General features: G+C 42.4%; 1 protein-coding gene across 1 annotated transcript; it reads left to right on the plus strand.

Moving 5' to 3' along the window:
* Nucleotides 1–1,142: 1,142 nt before the first annotated feature.
* LOC308678370 (sulfotransferase 1C2-like) lies at nt 1,143–7,806 on the plus strand. Its single transcript, XM_081345515.1, has 8 exons — nt 1,143–1,292; nt 1,405–1,579; nt 1,707–1,835; nt 1,918–2,015; nt 3,381–3,507; nt 4,204–4,298; nt 6,658–6,838; nt 7,638–7,806. Exons 2-8 carry the CDS (start codon nt 1,408–1,410, stop codon nt 7,748–7,750), a joined length of 915 nt encoding a protein of 304 aa, XP_081201641.1. The 5' UTR covers nt 1,143–1,292; nt 1,405–1,407; the 3' UTR covers nt 7,751–7,806.
* Nucleotides 7,807–16,366: the final 8,560 nt, after the last annotated feature.

The raw sequence follows: 16,366 nt of genomic DNA on the forward strand, positions 1-16,366 counted from the left end.
CTTCATTTATAATAAAGTCCCACCCAGAGATTTGTCTTTAATAGTCAGCTAAATAAATGTTTGGAGCAAACTTGTTTTTCTCGTCCAACTTGACAGAAATCAAATCGTCATGGGGTTTAGAACTGTATGACTGACAGCTGTAAATTGCATGACCAATGGGCAATATCCATATAAACAGTTTAAGGAAAGTGGTTAAGGCTCCAGGTTAGAAACCAGAAGACTGTAAATTCTAGTCCCACTTTAGGCATTAAAAACCAGTTGGATTATTTTAGGCCAATTTCACCCACTCTCTCTCAGTGCACAATGTCAGGCTTGGGCAACAAGCCAGTCAGTCAATTCCTGTTGATTGGGAAGGGGCACAAATGGGATAGGCTACCACAGACATGTCAAACACAAGGTCCGGGGGCCGGATCCGGCCCACAAAGTGGTTTCATGTGGCCCATGAAGCCATCCTGGAAACAGTGAGGGAACGGCCCCCACTGCCTTGGCCCTGGCCCAGAGACCCTCCTTCTGCCAGAGACCCTCAGATCTGTCCCACTCCTGCCCAGGCCCCCATAGGCACCCTTGATGCGAACGATGTAGAGCTGGCCATGCCCACCCAGTAGGCCATACACACTCTAGCCACGCCCACCCAGTAAGCCACGCCCACCCTGGCCATACCTACCTGGCCCCTTGAGGGCAACCGCAATGCTGATGCGGCCCTCAATGAAATTGAGTTTGACACCCCTGGGCTACCAGATCTTCCCTGCAAAAATCTGGACAGCTCCTTCATGGCAGGAAAGACAATTTTCCATATTGCTTTCCCACCATCTGGTGGTCATCTGAAGCTGTGCAGCTCAGTTGACAATTTTTAGACAGCTGCTCTAGGAATTGCGTTTGGGGCAGAGGAGGGAGGGGCCAGCAGAGCCCTGGACTTCATTCAGCCTTGATCAGATCTTGCATCAGAAAACATTACATCAGCAGTTCTGGAAACTGTGTCATGTACTTCAGAATAAAATGCTTTGGACTGTCCCCTGATCCAAGTTAGGCATGTCTCCCAAAGAGAAAGAATGAGACTATTTAAGATATATATTTAAAATTGCAACACAGAAGAGGTCCACTCAGACCCATGCCAAGTTTAACTCCTTCAGATTCAGAGAACTCATTCAAAAACCCTGGCTTAAAGACTATGTGAGAAGAGGCACACGCCCTGCATTCCTGCCGGCACACCCACAGATCACTTCAGGACGAGAGGCAGAGCGATCAAGTCAAAGAAGGACATCAGACTTCACGGAGAGATACGTGAAGACTTGGTAGGTCTTATTACTCTAGTGCCAACTGATGGCACCCAAGGGAATAGATCAAGGGGGCTGGCTTCTGAGGCTGGTGGTGGGCTAAAATTAATATTTTCCCTTGTCCCATCAGAAGATGGACGTTCAGAAGGGAATAGAAGATATGGATCCTGCATCTATCAAACGCTTACAGTTGGTGGAGATTGAAGGAGTTCCTTTGCCTGAGACCCTAGTGGAGCAATGGGATGCTATATGGGGCTTTAAGGCTCGGCCCGATGACCTTCTCATTTGCACGTATCCCAAAGCAGGTAAGCATGATTAAAGGAGACATGGAATATTGGTACAACAGGACGTAGAAATGGGAGGACAGCCAGGGAGAACGAGAGCCATGGGTTGCCTCCATAACTTGTTTATCTCTTGCCCCTTGCTTGGCAGGGACAACGTGGATGCAAGAAATAGTAGACATGATCCACCAGGGAGGGGACCCTCAGAAATGTGCTCGGGCTCCCATCTATGAACGGATGCCATTCATAGAGATGTGCCCCCCCAAACCCATCCGCACAGGTGAGGAGAAAGTTTGGCTTTGGAGAGACTGTGAGCAAATGGGAAGTGCAGAGAGCTGAAGATACCATTCAAACTTTTTTAGGTTTTGAAGAAGCAGAGGCAATGGCCTCCCCACGCACGCTCAAAAGTCACCTGCCAGTTCATCTCCTACCCCCTTCCTTCTGGGCGCAGAATTGCAAGGTCAGGACTCCTGAGTGATGTGGTCAGATCTGAGGGGACTTGGACAAACCTTGGAAGATACATTGGGCTCTGTCGTACTCTAAAAACCTCTGGGATTGCAAGCCATCCCGACAGAGAACAAACCTGGTTTGCTTCGGCTGACTTGCTCCTCGTGTTGTTTATGAACGATAAGCTGAAAGAGCAGGGATTCTTGAGTTGGGGGTAAGGGTCAGCTTTTCAGAGCTGAAACAGAGCTGAAGGAGCTTCTTGGATGAGAAGCGAAACATCTTCCAAGAAAAAAAAACAAGGAAGTCAAGTGCCTCATGAAAAAGCATCTTTGGGATAATTATGCCATCGCCCTTTTATGACTTATTCCTGCTGGCTCAGGAATTCTGGGAGTTGAAGTCCACAAGTCATCAAAGGGGTCATGGTTCCCCACCCCTGGCATAAGAAAAAGGGAAATTCTCATTCATGAAAGTTCCAAAGTGGTAGGAATTTGGGGCATTTTCGATCACTGTCACAGTTGCTATCTAGGGGTGCTGGTAGTGTGCACTGCACCAGAGGCATGGTTTTCTACTCTGGTTGAAAAAAAAATCCCTGTCGTATCTAACTGTGATTATATCCATTCAAAGTACAGTTCTGCAAGCTGTAAAGTCTGGAATGGGTGCAATTAATGGGAAAATATACCCATGAGCCAGCTTGTAAGTTTGCAGCTGTCAGCAGCTGTCATTGTAGATCTACCATGGGTAAACTGACATCTTATGTCTTTAATTATAGTTTAGGTAGGAGGTCAGGGATGGTAATCTCTAGCCCAGAGGCTTAATCAGGCTGTCCTAGAAGGTGATCCTACTTGCCATGCCTCAAGTAAAGCTCCTTGCTTCCCAACTATAATGACACCTACATTTTCAGGTGGTTTGGCAAGGGGCAAGTCTTCTACCCAAAGGGTGGGTGGGTCACACGAGGTGGTCAAAATCGAGCAAAGCACTACTAACTTGCCCAGCTGGAATGTTTGCTAATGCAGCCATCCTGGGAAGAGATGCTTCATAGTTGTTGCTTTCTTTCTGAAACTGGATGAAGTGATGGCAAAGTTTTGTCCCCATCTCCAAGATCGCTTGGCCCATGCAGGTGGAGTGGGGGAAGGAAGCTTGTTAGGTCCAATTCTGTTTCCTTCCCCTGTAAGCACATAACAGGAATGTTGTGGTCATAGATTTTCAGCAAAGTATTAGACAAAACCCCTCAAGATATTTTGACCACCAACATCATGAAAGGCAAACTAGAAGTTTGCACCACCTGATAGATCTGCAGCTGAAAATTGTGCCTCTTCAATAGTGAAAAGCTAGAAGGTAGAATTCCTGGATTTTCATCCTCAGTGCTTTATTTCCCCAGATCATTTATGTGGCCAGAAACATCAAGGACATCGCAGTTTCCTATTTCCACTTCCATCGTATTAGCAAATTGATGCCAGAGTCTGGAAACTGGGATGAGTTTCTGGAGAAATTTATTGCTGGAAAGAGTGAGTAGATATTAGAGGTGGAAAACAGTAGAGCAGATGCACCACAGCAGGTTCAGGATATCTGATTATAGTCAGGAATGACCCTGTATCTTTGGTCTAGTTTTTGACTTTTGACTACCTTTATGGAAGAAGAAGGACTTGCTAGAAATGCCTGTGAGATGCAATTAATTGTGCTCGGTGTGAGCTTACAAATCCTTCAGTGTTTTTCTTCCAATTCTGAAAATAAGCATGTGTCTGTCAGTCTGACTGACTTTCTATCTTTCTATCAATCATCAGCTTCCCCAAGGTAGGTGCCCTCTAAATGTCTTGGAGTCCATGATTCCCCTCCAGTACGTGTGTGTATTACAAAACAATCAGGGATTGTGTCCTTTTCCCTTCCACATCTTCCTCTCTTTCCTAGAGATCCTAGAAGTTCAGAAGTGACTATAGCTTGTCTGGGGTGGGCAACACATCCAATTCTTTTAAAAGTTAAAAAGAAACTGCTAATGCTGCTGCTTGATAAGGAGATAGTAGACAAGCAACAGATGGAAGGAAAGGAACAGTGAATTGGTATGGAGAAAAGAAAAAGAAAGGGAAGGTGGAGATGGGGTGGGTGGCTGGATCACAGAGGGCTCCAGATGAATCAACCTCTACTAAAAGATGGAAGGAAACATAGGATAAGTTTAATTCCTTGAATTTCTTTTTATTTTATTGCAGTTGCCTGGGGCTCCTGGTTTGATCACGTTCAAGGTTGGTGGGAAGCTAAAAATCGTCACCCAATTCTATATATCTTCTATGAAGACTTAAAGAAGGTAGATGACTTGTTTTGGGACACAGTGCACAGACATAAACATATCACAATTCCATCTCATCTGTACCGTCTCAGGATTTAACTTTATTCTTTATAATCAGTCATGACAAGAAATTCATCAACCCCTTTAGAAAGTTCTAAAATCAGATCTTTTGACACATATAAAGCCCTGGCTGGCTCATAATAGCAGTTCCCTGGATTATTGATGGCAGATCAACAACTTCCTAGTAATATTTGAATTGCCCCAGCTATGCACCTAATCCGTCCTTTTTATCTCCCATCATTGGAGCTCCTAATCAGAGCATTAAGTGCTTAAGAACTTTCTAAGGAGACATTAAAATTTGTTGAGAGATTCCCACATGTTTTAAGGGGAGTTATGATATATTTTATGGCCTCTTGAATGCTATCCCAGGAACCATAAAATTGTAGTCTTACTTGCATATCTTTTAGAGCTATAAATCCTTCCAGGGGCATTGATTCTCATTATCTTTGTATTGATGTCTCTAATTGTTTTATTACTCTTTCTTGCTGAATCACAGGGGACACTGAGGGCAGTTGTTCATAGGGGGTGTTGTATAAGTAAACTCAAGAGCTCTTTTCTTCATAAATCTTAGTTTAACTTTGTCGGCACTTTCCCTTGGTTTATAAGAAGGACCTCGTCTCAATACAGCGGCTCCAAATGTGGAATTCTGTGCTAATACTGATTTGATTGGCTTCAGTTAATATGATAAGATCTGGACAATAGGTACGATGCATAAAAGTAGTAGTATCCTCAAGCCTGATTTTGGCTTATTTTGTCATCTTTCTGGTAATGAAATTCTACTCTAGGCAAGGTCTACTAGACCAGGGGTCTCCAAACTTGGCAACTTTAAGACTTGTGGACTTCAACTTCCAGAACTCCTCAGCCAGCAGAGGAATTCTGGAGTGGAAGTCCACAAGTCTTATATGGTAGTTGCCAAGTTTGGAGTCCTCTGCCCTGGACTATTGTACTCTTTCCTCATGTTTGGCCTCCACATGTGCTCTCTCTCTCTCTCTCATAAACACACAATGCCTAAACAAGGGGTGCTGATTCTGGAAGCTGACATTCCCATTAACGGAAACTTAGGGAAGCTCCTGGATTTAGTACAGTACTGACTGCAGATGGTCCCATTGTAGGTGAGGAAGTTCTTTGAATTGGCATCAGTTTATAAACCAGTGGTACCCATTCTTAGAGGTTTGAGATTGGGCAATTGGTAATACATACATTGCTTATCAGGTATCTAGATGATGAAATGCTGTTTAATCTTTGTTTGGGCGGGGTGGAGACAGTCTGGAAATTGTCATTGGCCCAGAATGTGGCAGCAAAAGGACATATTGCATCTGGCATTGAAAGAGTGCCAATAATTGGCACTTGCTTTCCAGAATAAATTCAAGTAGTTTTGCATGGTCCACGAGTCATAAAAGAGCCGAGGTTGCCTTCCCCTGGAGTAGCCCAATGTTCTCCAACCTTGACAACTTGAAGAGGTGTAGACAGTGCTTTTTTTGTAAAAGAAAAATGTGCTGGAACTCACACATGTTATACAACCCGCCTTGCCTACCCTACAAGGTTCCATCCAAAAAAGGTGCCGGAACTCCATTCTGAGCGTTCTATGACAAAAAAAGCCCTGGGTGTAGACTTCAACTCCCAGAATTCCCCAGAGGGGGGATTTAGACTGGGGTGAGGCAGCAGGGGAGGGAGTTGGACATGTAGATTCTGTTTGTGTAGATGTGAGGGTAAAGCAAATCAAAGCAGCCGCATCGTATTATATTATATTATATTATATTATATTATATTATATTATATTATATTATATTATATTATATTATATTATATTATATTATATTATATTATATTATATTATATTATATTATATTATATTATATTATATTATATTATATTATATTATATTATATTATATTATTACATTACATTACATTACATTACATTACATTACATTACATTATATTATATTATATTATATTATATTATATTATATTATATTATATTATATTATATTATGTATCGTAATTCTAATTCTGTCTTTCTCATGGTAAGACCTAAACTACAGAACTTGCTATGGAGATGAGACTTGCAATTTAGGAAAGGACTTAAGATGTTTATTTTTCCCAGTCCTAAAAGAACTGTTTTATAATTTTTAGATGGATTTTAATCTTTTTATTCTACATTAGGATTTGTCAATTGCCCAGAACCAGTATTCCAAGCAGTGATCAAAGATGAGCCCCCCCAAAAAGTGCAACAATATTTCAAAGTTAGCCTCTGAATCATGCACACAAATGGAAGAATTTTACTCACAGTCTTACTTTTCTGTCTAACTTCATAGGATCCAGCCCGAGAAATCCAGAAGGTCGCCCAATTCCTGGGATCAGAGCTCCCAGGAGCAGTTGTGGGTGAGATTGTGCAACATACAAAGTTTGAGAGCATGAAGACAAACCCCATGGCTAATTACAGCACCATACCTAGTTCCCTTTTAGACCAAGACATCTCTCCATTCATGAGAAAAGGTAATGTTGACTCTGGCCACATGTTCTGTTGTTGAGTGCAGTAGTGAAAACTAATTCCTTTATGTTTATATTTAGAAAAGGGCCATTAATAGCAATGGCACTTAGACTTCTATACGGTTTCACAGTGCTTTACAACACTCTCTAAGTGGTGTACAGAGTCAGCATATTGCCCCCAACAATGTGGACCCTCATTTGACCGACCTTGGAAGGATGGAAGGCTGAGTCAACCTTGGCCCAGTGAGAATCAAACTGCCGAACTGCTGTCAGCAGAATTAACCTGCAATACTGCGCTCTAACCAATGCGCCAAAATGGCACATCCCTGAAAAGGTGTTATCTTCAATACTAAATGCATCGTTATTGTTGGCTGTTGCTTCAGAGTGAGCATAAGCATGCTCAGATATGCTGACTTTCTTACATATAATTCCAAATTCAGGACAGTTAACTCTCCAAGCAGTGAATTCATAATAAGAGGTATTACAGGACTCTGCAAAATGCTGTTGGGTTAATGACTGGAAGACAGACTGTGACTTTCCTCTCTCTCTCTCTCTCTCTCTCTCTCTCTCTCTCTCTCTCTCTCTCTCTCTCTCTCTCTCTCTCTCTCTCTCTCTCTCTCTCTCTCTCTCTCTCTCTCTCTCTCTCTCTCTCTCTCTCTCTCTCTCTCCGTATTTGTGTGTGTGTATGTGTTTATGCAACCTATGTTACACGACCACTGCTTTAGTCAATTAAATTTATTAATCAATCTAATCAGTTAATTATTATTGCTGTGTTTTATATTCTGGATTATTTTCTTACCTGCAGGCACTGTTGGTGACTGGAAAAAACAGTTCACTGTGGCTCAAAGTGAACAGCTAGATGATCTCTGTGTCCACTTACTAGCAGACAGTGGCCTGACATTCCACACTCAATTGTAAACCACATCTCTTGAAATGTTTGCTTTTCCTTGTATCTAATAAAATATAACACTGAAAGCTAGAGCAAAGCAAACTATGTGTATGCCTTTTCTTTTAATGATCTTGGCATTAACAAGTAAATGGAAATGAATTTATTTCAGTTTCTCTGCTACGGTACTTCTATTATCCCCGTTTAGATTTTGTAGAAAAAAGTACCAACCACATAAACTGAACAGTGAGGTTTAACTTACCAGCTTGCAAGCTTAGGATCAATCAGATGGGCCATTTACACTGTACCTTTCCCCATCTGATACTCTCTGAATGTATTGCTATTCCAAAATATTTGGGGTGCCCCACATTGAGGAATGGGAGTCTACATCTGTTAGAGTTCTTAACCTTTTTGTGCCATGGAGTCCTTTGAGAGTCTGGTGAAACCTACAGACCCTTTCTCAGAAAAAAAAACATACTTAAATGCATAAAACAAAATAAAATACATAGCTACAGATTGTCACAAAGGAAGCCAAATTATGTTCAAATAGAGGTACAGACCTCAACGTGCAACCACAATTGGGATTTGAATTTCTACCGTAAGTCATTGTAGTTGTAAATCAAGTTGGATCTGATTTTATAGCCACTATAAAATCAGTGCTTTTTTTGTGAAAGAAAAAGGTGCCGGAACTCACACATGTCATACAACCCGCCTTGCCTACCCTACAAGGTTCCATCAAAAAAAAGGTACCGAAACTCCGTTCTGAGCGTTCTATGAGAAAAAAAGCCCTGTATAAAATTATTACATTATTACAATGCTCATTAAGTGAATTCATGCTTATTAAGCCAACACTGTAGTTCTAAGTGTAAACCTAGTCTTCTGAATGGGCATTTGGACACAAATTGCAACTTCAAGACGCTGCAACCAGTTGTAAATGCAAGATGGTTGCCAAGCACCCAAACTGCAGTCACATGACCATGGGGCTGGTGTGATAGCCCGAAGTGCAAGTACCGGTGGTAAGTGCATCATAAGTTTGAATGGCTACTAAATGAGTGGTTGTAAGTTGAGGACAGACATTTGATCTGAATATGATATTGATCTGAAATCCTGACTGGATTTCATTTGTAAAAAAAAATGCATATCATGCCAAGAAAAGCTTCATGAAATTCAGGTTAGTAGACACTCTATCCAGACATGTTAAACACAAGGCCCGGGGGCCGGATCCGGCCCGTGAAGTGGTTTCATGCGGCCCATGAAGCCATCCCGGAAACAGTGAGGGAACGGCCCCCACTGCCTTGGCCCTGGCCCAGAGACCCTCCTCCTGCCAGAGACCCTCAGATCTGTCCCACTCCTGCCCAGGCCCCCATAGGCACCCTTGATGCAAACGATGTAGAGCTGGCCACACCCACCCAGTAGGCCATTTGCACTCTAGCCATTCCCACCCAGTAGGCCATGCCCACCCTGGCCATACCCACCAGGTCCCCTGACGGCAACCGCAATGCTGATGCGGCCCTCAATGAAATTGAGTTTGACACCCCTGCTCTAATCAGTGTGTCTGATGAAGTGAGCTGTAGCTCACAAAAGCTTATGTCTTTTAATCACATTTGCAAGTGATAGCCAACTCCTGACTGAGCAAAAGCGTAAATTCTGGTTTTAAGCTGTGCATCTTTGCTTGCTGATCTCTCCTGAGAGCTAAGGGTCTTTTTTCTTTCCCTCTCTTTCCCTACAGGCAATTATCTTGTACCCTAAATCTGAAAGAAAGAAAGAAAACATAATGGAAAAAGACATTTAGCTATCTCCTGTTACGGATGCTGTGCCTTGCCTCCCTCCCCTCTTCCCCTGGTCAGAGGAAAGACCAAAATTATCTACAGGCAGAATCTGATTGGCTCCTACAGAGAGAGGACTACATGGCATAGAAATTAATTAATTAATTAATTAAGGACCTCTTAGGAGTTAAGAACTGGAAATTTCTACTTATGACCCTTATTTCTGCTTGGGGCTCCTTCTCAGCAGACGTGATCTCAGAACCACTGAACTATATTTCTCAAAGATCCTGGAGCACGGGGGAACTACCAGAGGACTGGAAGACAGCTGATGTAGTTCCCATCTTCAAAAAAGGGAAAAAAATAGATCCAGGAAACTACAAACCTATCAGCCTGACCTCAATACCTGGGAAGATTCTGGAAAAGATAATCAAACAACAAATCAGCGAACACCTTGATGCGAACAAAGTTATCACTAAAAGCCAACATGGGTTTGTCAAAAACAGATCGTGCCAGACAAACCTTATTGCATTCTTTGATCAAGTGACAAAACTAGTGGACCAGAGGAATGCTGTAGATATAATTTACTTGGATTTCAGTAAGGCATTTGGTAAAGTAGATCACAACCTACTACTTGATAAGATAGAAAAATGTGGGTTAGATAGCATCACCACCAGATGGATTCGTAGCTGGCTGACAGGCCGTACTCAGCGTGTGGTCCTCAATCTACATGGAAGGAAGTGTGTAGTGGGGTGCCCCAGGGCTCTGTTCTGGGCCCAGTGCTCTTCAACATCTTCATCAACGATTTGGATGAGGGGATAGATGGGGAACTCATCAAATTTGCAGATGACACCAAGCTGGCAGGAATAGCCAATACTCCAGAAGATAGGCTTAAGATACAGGAGGATCTGGACAGACTCGAACACTGGGCACTATCTAACAAAATGAAATTCAATTGTTAAAAAGTAAGGTTCTGCATTTAGGCATAAAAAATCAAATGCACAGGTATAGTATAGGTGGTACCTTGCTCGATAGTAGTAACTGTGAGAGGGATCTCGGAGTCCTAGTGGACAATCACTTAAATATGAGCCAGCAGTGTGCTGCAGCTGCCAAAAAAGCCAACACAGTGCTAGGCTGCATTAACAGAGGGATAGAATCAAGATCACGTGAAGTACTAATACCACTTTACAATGCCTTGGTAAGGCCACACCTGGAATACTGCATCCAGTTTTGGTCACCACAGTGTAAAAAAGAAGTCGAGACTCTAGAAAGAGTACAGAGAAGAGCAACAAAGATGATTGGGGGACTGGAGGCTAAAACATATAGGGAACGGTTGCTGGAATTGGGTATGTGTAGTTTAATGAAGAGAAGGGTGAGGAGTGACATGATAGCGGTGTTCCAATATCTCATGGGCTGCCACAAAGAAGAGGGAGCCAGGCTGTTCTCCAGAGCACCTGAGAGCAGGACAAGAAGCAATGGATGGAAACTAGTTAAGGAGAGAAGCAACCTAGAACTAAGGAGAAATTTCCTGACAGTTAGAACAAGAAGTGGTGAATGCTCCAACACTGGAAGTTTTTAAGAAGAGACTGGACAGCCATTTGTCTGAAATGGTATAGGGTTTCCTGCCTTAGCAGGGGGTTGGACTAGATGACCTCCAAGGTCCCTTCCAACTTATTATTATTATTATTATTATTATTATTATTATTATTATTATTATTATTATTATTATTATTATTATTATTATTATTATTATTAATTATTATTATTATTGGATGCCCAGAATGAAAAGGACGTACTGTATAAAGAAAAAAAATGCCAATTAATGAAAGGGTAGAACGAAAGAAGGCAAAAAGAGGAAGGGTTTACAATCCTCTCTCCAAAGTGTGTACCTCTTTTGCACTTTTCTGCCCAGAAGTTATGTGCCTTCGTCTTTTCACCGAGTCCAGAGGAACGGGTGGCTCACACTTCATCAGCACGAGTGTCTTCAGAAGACGATGAGGCGCTGCTGTTTTTTGACATCATTTCTATCCTGCAATAGCTGAAACTTTCTTTTTTTCTTTTTTTGTAAGAAGCTAGCTAGGCTCACAATTCTGGGCTGTATCTGCTTGTCAAGTTTATTTTTTTTAAAAAAAAATGCCTACATTGTTATATGAGAGCTACTTTTGTACATAAAATGCTAGAGGTTAATACTTTGCTTCCTCTGTAATAGCTTTTTAACTAAAAGGTAAAGGTAAAGGTTCCCCCCGCACATGCGTGCTAGTCGTTTCCGACTCTAGGGGCTGGTGCTCATCTCTGTTTCAAAGCCGAAGAGCCAGCGCTTGTCCGAGGACATCTCCGTGGTCATGTGGCCGGCATGACTAGACACCAAAGGCTCACGGAACACTGTTACCTTCCCACCGTAGTGGTCCCTATTTTTCTATTTGCATTTTTACGTGCTTTCAAACTGCTAGGTTGGCAGAAGCTGGGACGAGTAACAGGTGCTCACTCTGTTACGCGGCACTCGGGATTCGACCCGCCAAACTGCCGACCTTCTGATCGACAAGCTCAGCGTCCTAACCCACTGAGCCACTGCGTCCCTTATTTTTTAACTAAAAGAATGTTAAATACTGAAAATCAGATGATGCAGAAGAAAGTATTGTAAGTATCCATGGGTGTTACTTTGCCACTTTATTACTCTGATATTTGATCCTAGATTGTTTTTGTCTTCAGGGAGACCTTATCCCTTTTGTACATTTATTTTCCCACTGTTAAAAAGGATTTGAACAAAAGCCCAAAGGGCCTTTAAGACTGGCCTAAAGACATTGGCCCAATTAATTTAGTTTAAAAGCATACGGAAGATTTGAAACCTCTTAAGTGTTTTTACAAAAAGGCTTCAGAATGACAATGTTTGCACTGTAACTTCAAATATTTGCTAAGCTACTGGTTATATTTCGAGGACAACCTCAAGTTCAAATAAAACATTTCAAGAAATTAATGCTCCTTGAACAACCAATCAAAGGAAAGCCTGGGATTACATCTGAGATTAGATAAAAGGCCTAGGTTTCTGTATCTAGGCATTTTTATTAATCTTTATTATTCATTCATTCATTTACACCTTCACACCATCTTGGCTTTTTGATATAACTGCCCTGTTGTACATTTATGGAACTGGAAAGGCAAAATCATTAACTACCCTTAAACTGACCTATCAGGCAGGTTCTAAACCACCTGATTATATTGGCCCAGATTAGTTTTGAAATGAATGCTGATTTTTTAAAACTCTTTTTCACAGAATGTCAGTTTGTTTTGAAGCTTACAGGAGTTTTTCAGTTAAGAATAGAAAAAAAATAGATACCATCTTCCCCATACCTAATTTTGCAATTCCAGGAACACCATACCTGTTTTCCAGCCAGAGAGATTAAAAAGACAAGTGAGACTCTGGCACAATGAGTATTTGTATTTGAACGTCGCCCGAACTCCTTTCCAAAGCAACTGGAAATGCTTCCAAAAAAATGTGTATTCCACAATCAACACTGAACTCATTAAGTACAGAATTTTTACAGGGGTTCCAGACATTATCACCTTTCCTTTATATCTTCCCTGCATTTTCCCTTCAACTTTTTTTCCTGTTAAGAAAATATGCAAGAAGATTTACTATAAACCTATTAATAATTAAAGCCCCAGAAACTTTTATTCTGGAAGCAGTCTGGGATTATTTTTATTTATTTTTTATTTTAATCCCATTTATATCCCGCCCTTCTCCGAAGACTCAGGGCGGCTTACAATCTAAGAAGCACAAATCAATGTGCTTAGCAATGTGATGTTTGCCAGGCTCCTTACTAGATAAAATGAGTTGGAAAAACTTTCTTTCTAGGAGGAACATTTGAAATCTGGTGGATTTTAGATTACCAAGAAATAGAAGGCGGGATTGATGAGACTTGTTTTTGGACAGCAGGCATTATAGGAGACAGGAAAGAACATTTCTTGGAGGCTTAAAGTGAAAAACGACATCTGTATGCTACTAACACTTTTGTTCCTATAACCTTTAACTAAATGAAATAGTGCATCAAAGGGCAAACAATTTTTGAACCAAAGTATCTCAAATGAGCTAACTTACAAAATTTTGAAATAGGAAATATTTGTAGCTTGGGTTTTAGATTTTGGCTGCGGTTTGTTCTCCAAGATTGTTTTAATATAATTCCTGAACGTTTCGTTACCAAACTAGGCAACATTGTCAGCAGGATTTGCTTGTCCTATTCCAGTGGTGGTGAACCTATTCCAGTGGTGGTGAACGCGTGCCAGAGGGGGCGCTTGCAGCCCTCTCTATGGGCACATACGCCTCACTCTGGCTAAGATTTCGCAGGAAAAAGCCATTTCTCAAGCCCCTTCCTAGCCAAAACAAGCCTCCGAAGAGAGAGTGGTTTTCAGCTTTGAATTATATGAAATCTGACACCAGAAACAGACTAACAGATGACCTGAGTGCTGCATGTGTTGTTCTCAAACTTACAAAGTATAAGCCAAAGTTAGACAAATTATCAGCATACATACAACAGCAAAAATCACATTCATTGTTCAAAAGCATGCCAAATGCAAACTTTTACCTTTCAGTAAAAAGTTGCTTGTATCATTGAAAGCTTTGATATTGTGTTTTCCTTTAAGACAAAAGAAGTTAATGTAGGAGTTGTTTTTTCTAAACTAAAACCTCAGTATTCAGATTAAATTGCCGTGTTAGCACTTTGCAATAAATAAGTGGGTTTTAGGTTGCAGTTTGGACACTCGGTCTCTAAAAGGTTCGCCATCACTGTCCTATTCTCTATAGCTCATAAGCGTCTTGTGTGTGCTTCGTCCGACGAAGAATTACGCGAGACAGCTGGCTAACTGCAAAAACTTTTATTGACAGAACCGGGCGAGGAATAGCCTCGCAATGCCTCTATTTATACCCCCAGCTGGCCGACTGGCAACCAATCAGGGCTGTGCCGGTTTCCCGCTTGTCCGCGCGGACCAATCGGCGATGGTGAGCTTGGACAGCCCAGGAGCTGTCAAGCTGAGTCGCGCCTGCGCAGTTTCCAGCGGCTCCGACAGCGGAGAGCTGTCAAGCGGTTGCGCTTGCGCAGTGGCTTCCGGCAGCTTTTGACAGCCCGGTCGTCCGTGATCTTGTTGACCAGAAGGAACCCTTCGACCTGGCCCCAATGCGACTCCCAGCACTCGGGATGGCGAATGTTGAACTCGCGGATGTGGCCGAGGTTGGCCATACTGTCCCGGTAGTGGGTACTGCTTCGCGGGCGTTGAGGAAGTTGTACTTCCCGCCAGTGACTTCAGCTGTGACTAGCTCAGAGCCGGGGAAAGAAAAAAAATTCCTTTTCCCTCGGCCAGTGACTTCAGCAATGCGAAGCAGTAGATCCCACCTTCGTCGCCAGTGCTTCGTCCGTCGAAGAATTACGCGAGACAGCTGGCTAACTGCAAAAACTTTTATTGACAGAACCGGGCGAGGAATAGCCTCGCAATGCCTCTATTTATACCCCCAGCTGGCCGACTGGCGACCAATCAGGGCTGTGCCGGTTTCCCGCTTGTCAGCGCGGACCAATCGGCGATGGTGAGCTTTGACAGCCCAGGAGCTGTCAAGCTGAGTCACGCCTGCGCAGTTTCCAGCGGCTCCGACAGCTGAGAGCTGTCAAGTGGTTGCGCTTGCGCAGTGGCTTCCGGCAGCTTTTGACAGCTGTCAAAAGCTGCCGAAGGGTTTTTACCTCATAACTGTTTACATGTGAAACACAACCATTAAACATAACGTATTAATACACAACACCATGACAGTGTGTTCAGTTGTTTGGACAGAATAATTTACAGAATGCATTCAAAATCTGAGATCCATAATTCCCGTGGAAACCTAGCAAGTTTTATAAAACATTTTATGACACTGGCCTGAATTCCTAAGATTTGGCCTGTGAGAACAAAGCATCTGTTTAAGCTAGTGCTATGGTCAAAGAATCAAGGCTACAATTTATCATTCCACTTTATAGATCTTATACCTGTTCTCTCTTGTTGGCACACACTAATACAGTTCTTACCTTACCCCCAATCCAAATCTTATATATTTCACCATATTTAGAAGGCATCAAGTCAGAGAAATTGTTTTCAAGAGAACCAAGATTTTCTCTCTTTTTTGGTTCCCCGAGTATTGGCTCCTGACAACTGCCTGGACTAGTTTTTTGACAAGATATTTGAAATTTTTTGCCATTGCCATTGCTTGTAAGCCGCCCTGGGTCTTCGGAGAAGGGCGGGATATAAATGGAATAAAAATAAAAATAAATAAATAAATAAATAAATCCTAGAGAAAGAGTGATTAGCCCAAGATCATCCAGCTAGCTTTGGGTCTAAGGCGGACTCCCAGTCTCCTGACTTTTGTCAAGTGCCTTAAACCACCACACCAACCTCTCTCTCTTTAGATTCCTTTTGCCCTCCAAAAAATAATACTCGGACAATCGCAACTACCTGCATTCAAACGATTCAGAGGACTTCTAAAGAGAGAAAAAAAAACCAAGAAGAATAGGGGGGCGGGGACCAATTTAAATACACTGGCCCGGACGACTTTATGTTTCCACATTTGCATCATTTATTCGCGCTAAGCGTCCAAGAACAAGCGCTGTACGATCGGGAACAAATTTGCAAATTTCTGCAAAGACCTATTGCCACGTCATCCCCTAAGATCCTGACGGGAAGGTTTAAATACGCGGGTTTTTTTTTGTGGCTACGAGGCTTCACGGGAATTGTAGTTCTGCGACGTAGCGCCGACAGACGTCGATCGAAAAGCACGCTTGCGCGAGCGCGCCCCGCTTGTCTTTTTTCCGCGAAATGCCTTTCGGGAGTTGTAGTTCTTTCCTTCCCTCTTCCCCAGTCGCCTTCGCTGAT

This window comes from Vipera berus, assembly GCF_964194415.1.
Source record: "Vipera berus genome assembly, chromosome: Z".
NCBI lineage: Eukaryota > Metazoa > Chordata > Lepidosauria > Squamata > Viperidae > Vipera > Vipera berus.

Bases quoted from the DNA above. Each gene is read 5' to 3' on its own strand.
- LOC308678370 (XM_081345515.1), top strand. From the start codon at position 1,408: ATGGACGTTCAGAAGGGAATAGAAGATATGGATCCTGCATCTATCAAA. The intron at 3,508-4,203 runs GTGAGTAGATAT...ATTTTATTGCAG, and splicing joins GAAATTTATTGCTGGAAAGA to TTGCCTGGGGCTCCTGGTTT. The intron at 4,299-6,657 runs GTAGATGACTTG...CTAACTTCATAG, and splicing joins TCTATGAAGACTTAAAGAAG to GATCCAGCCCGAGAAATCCA.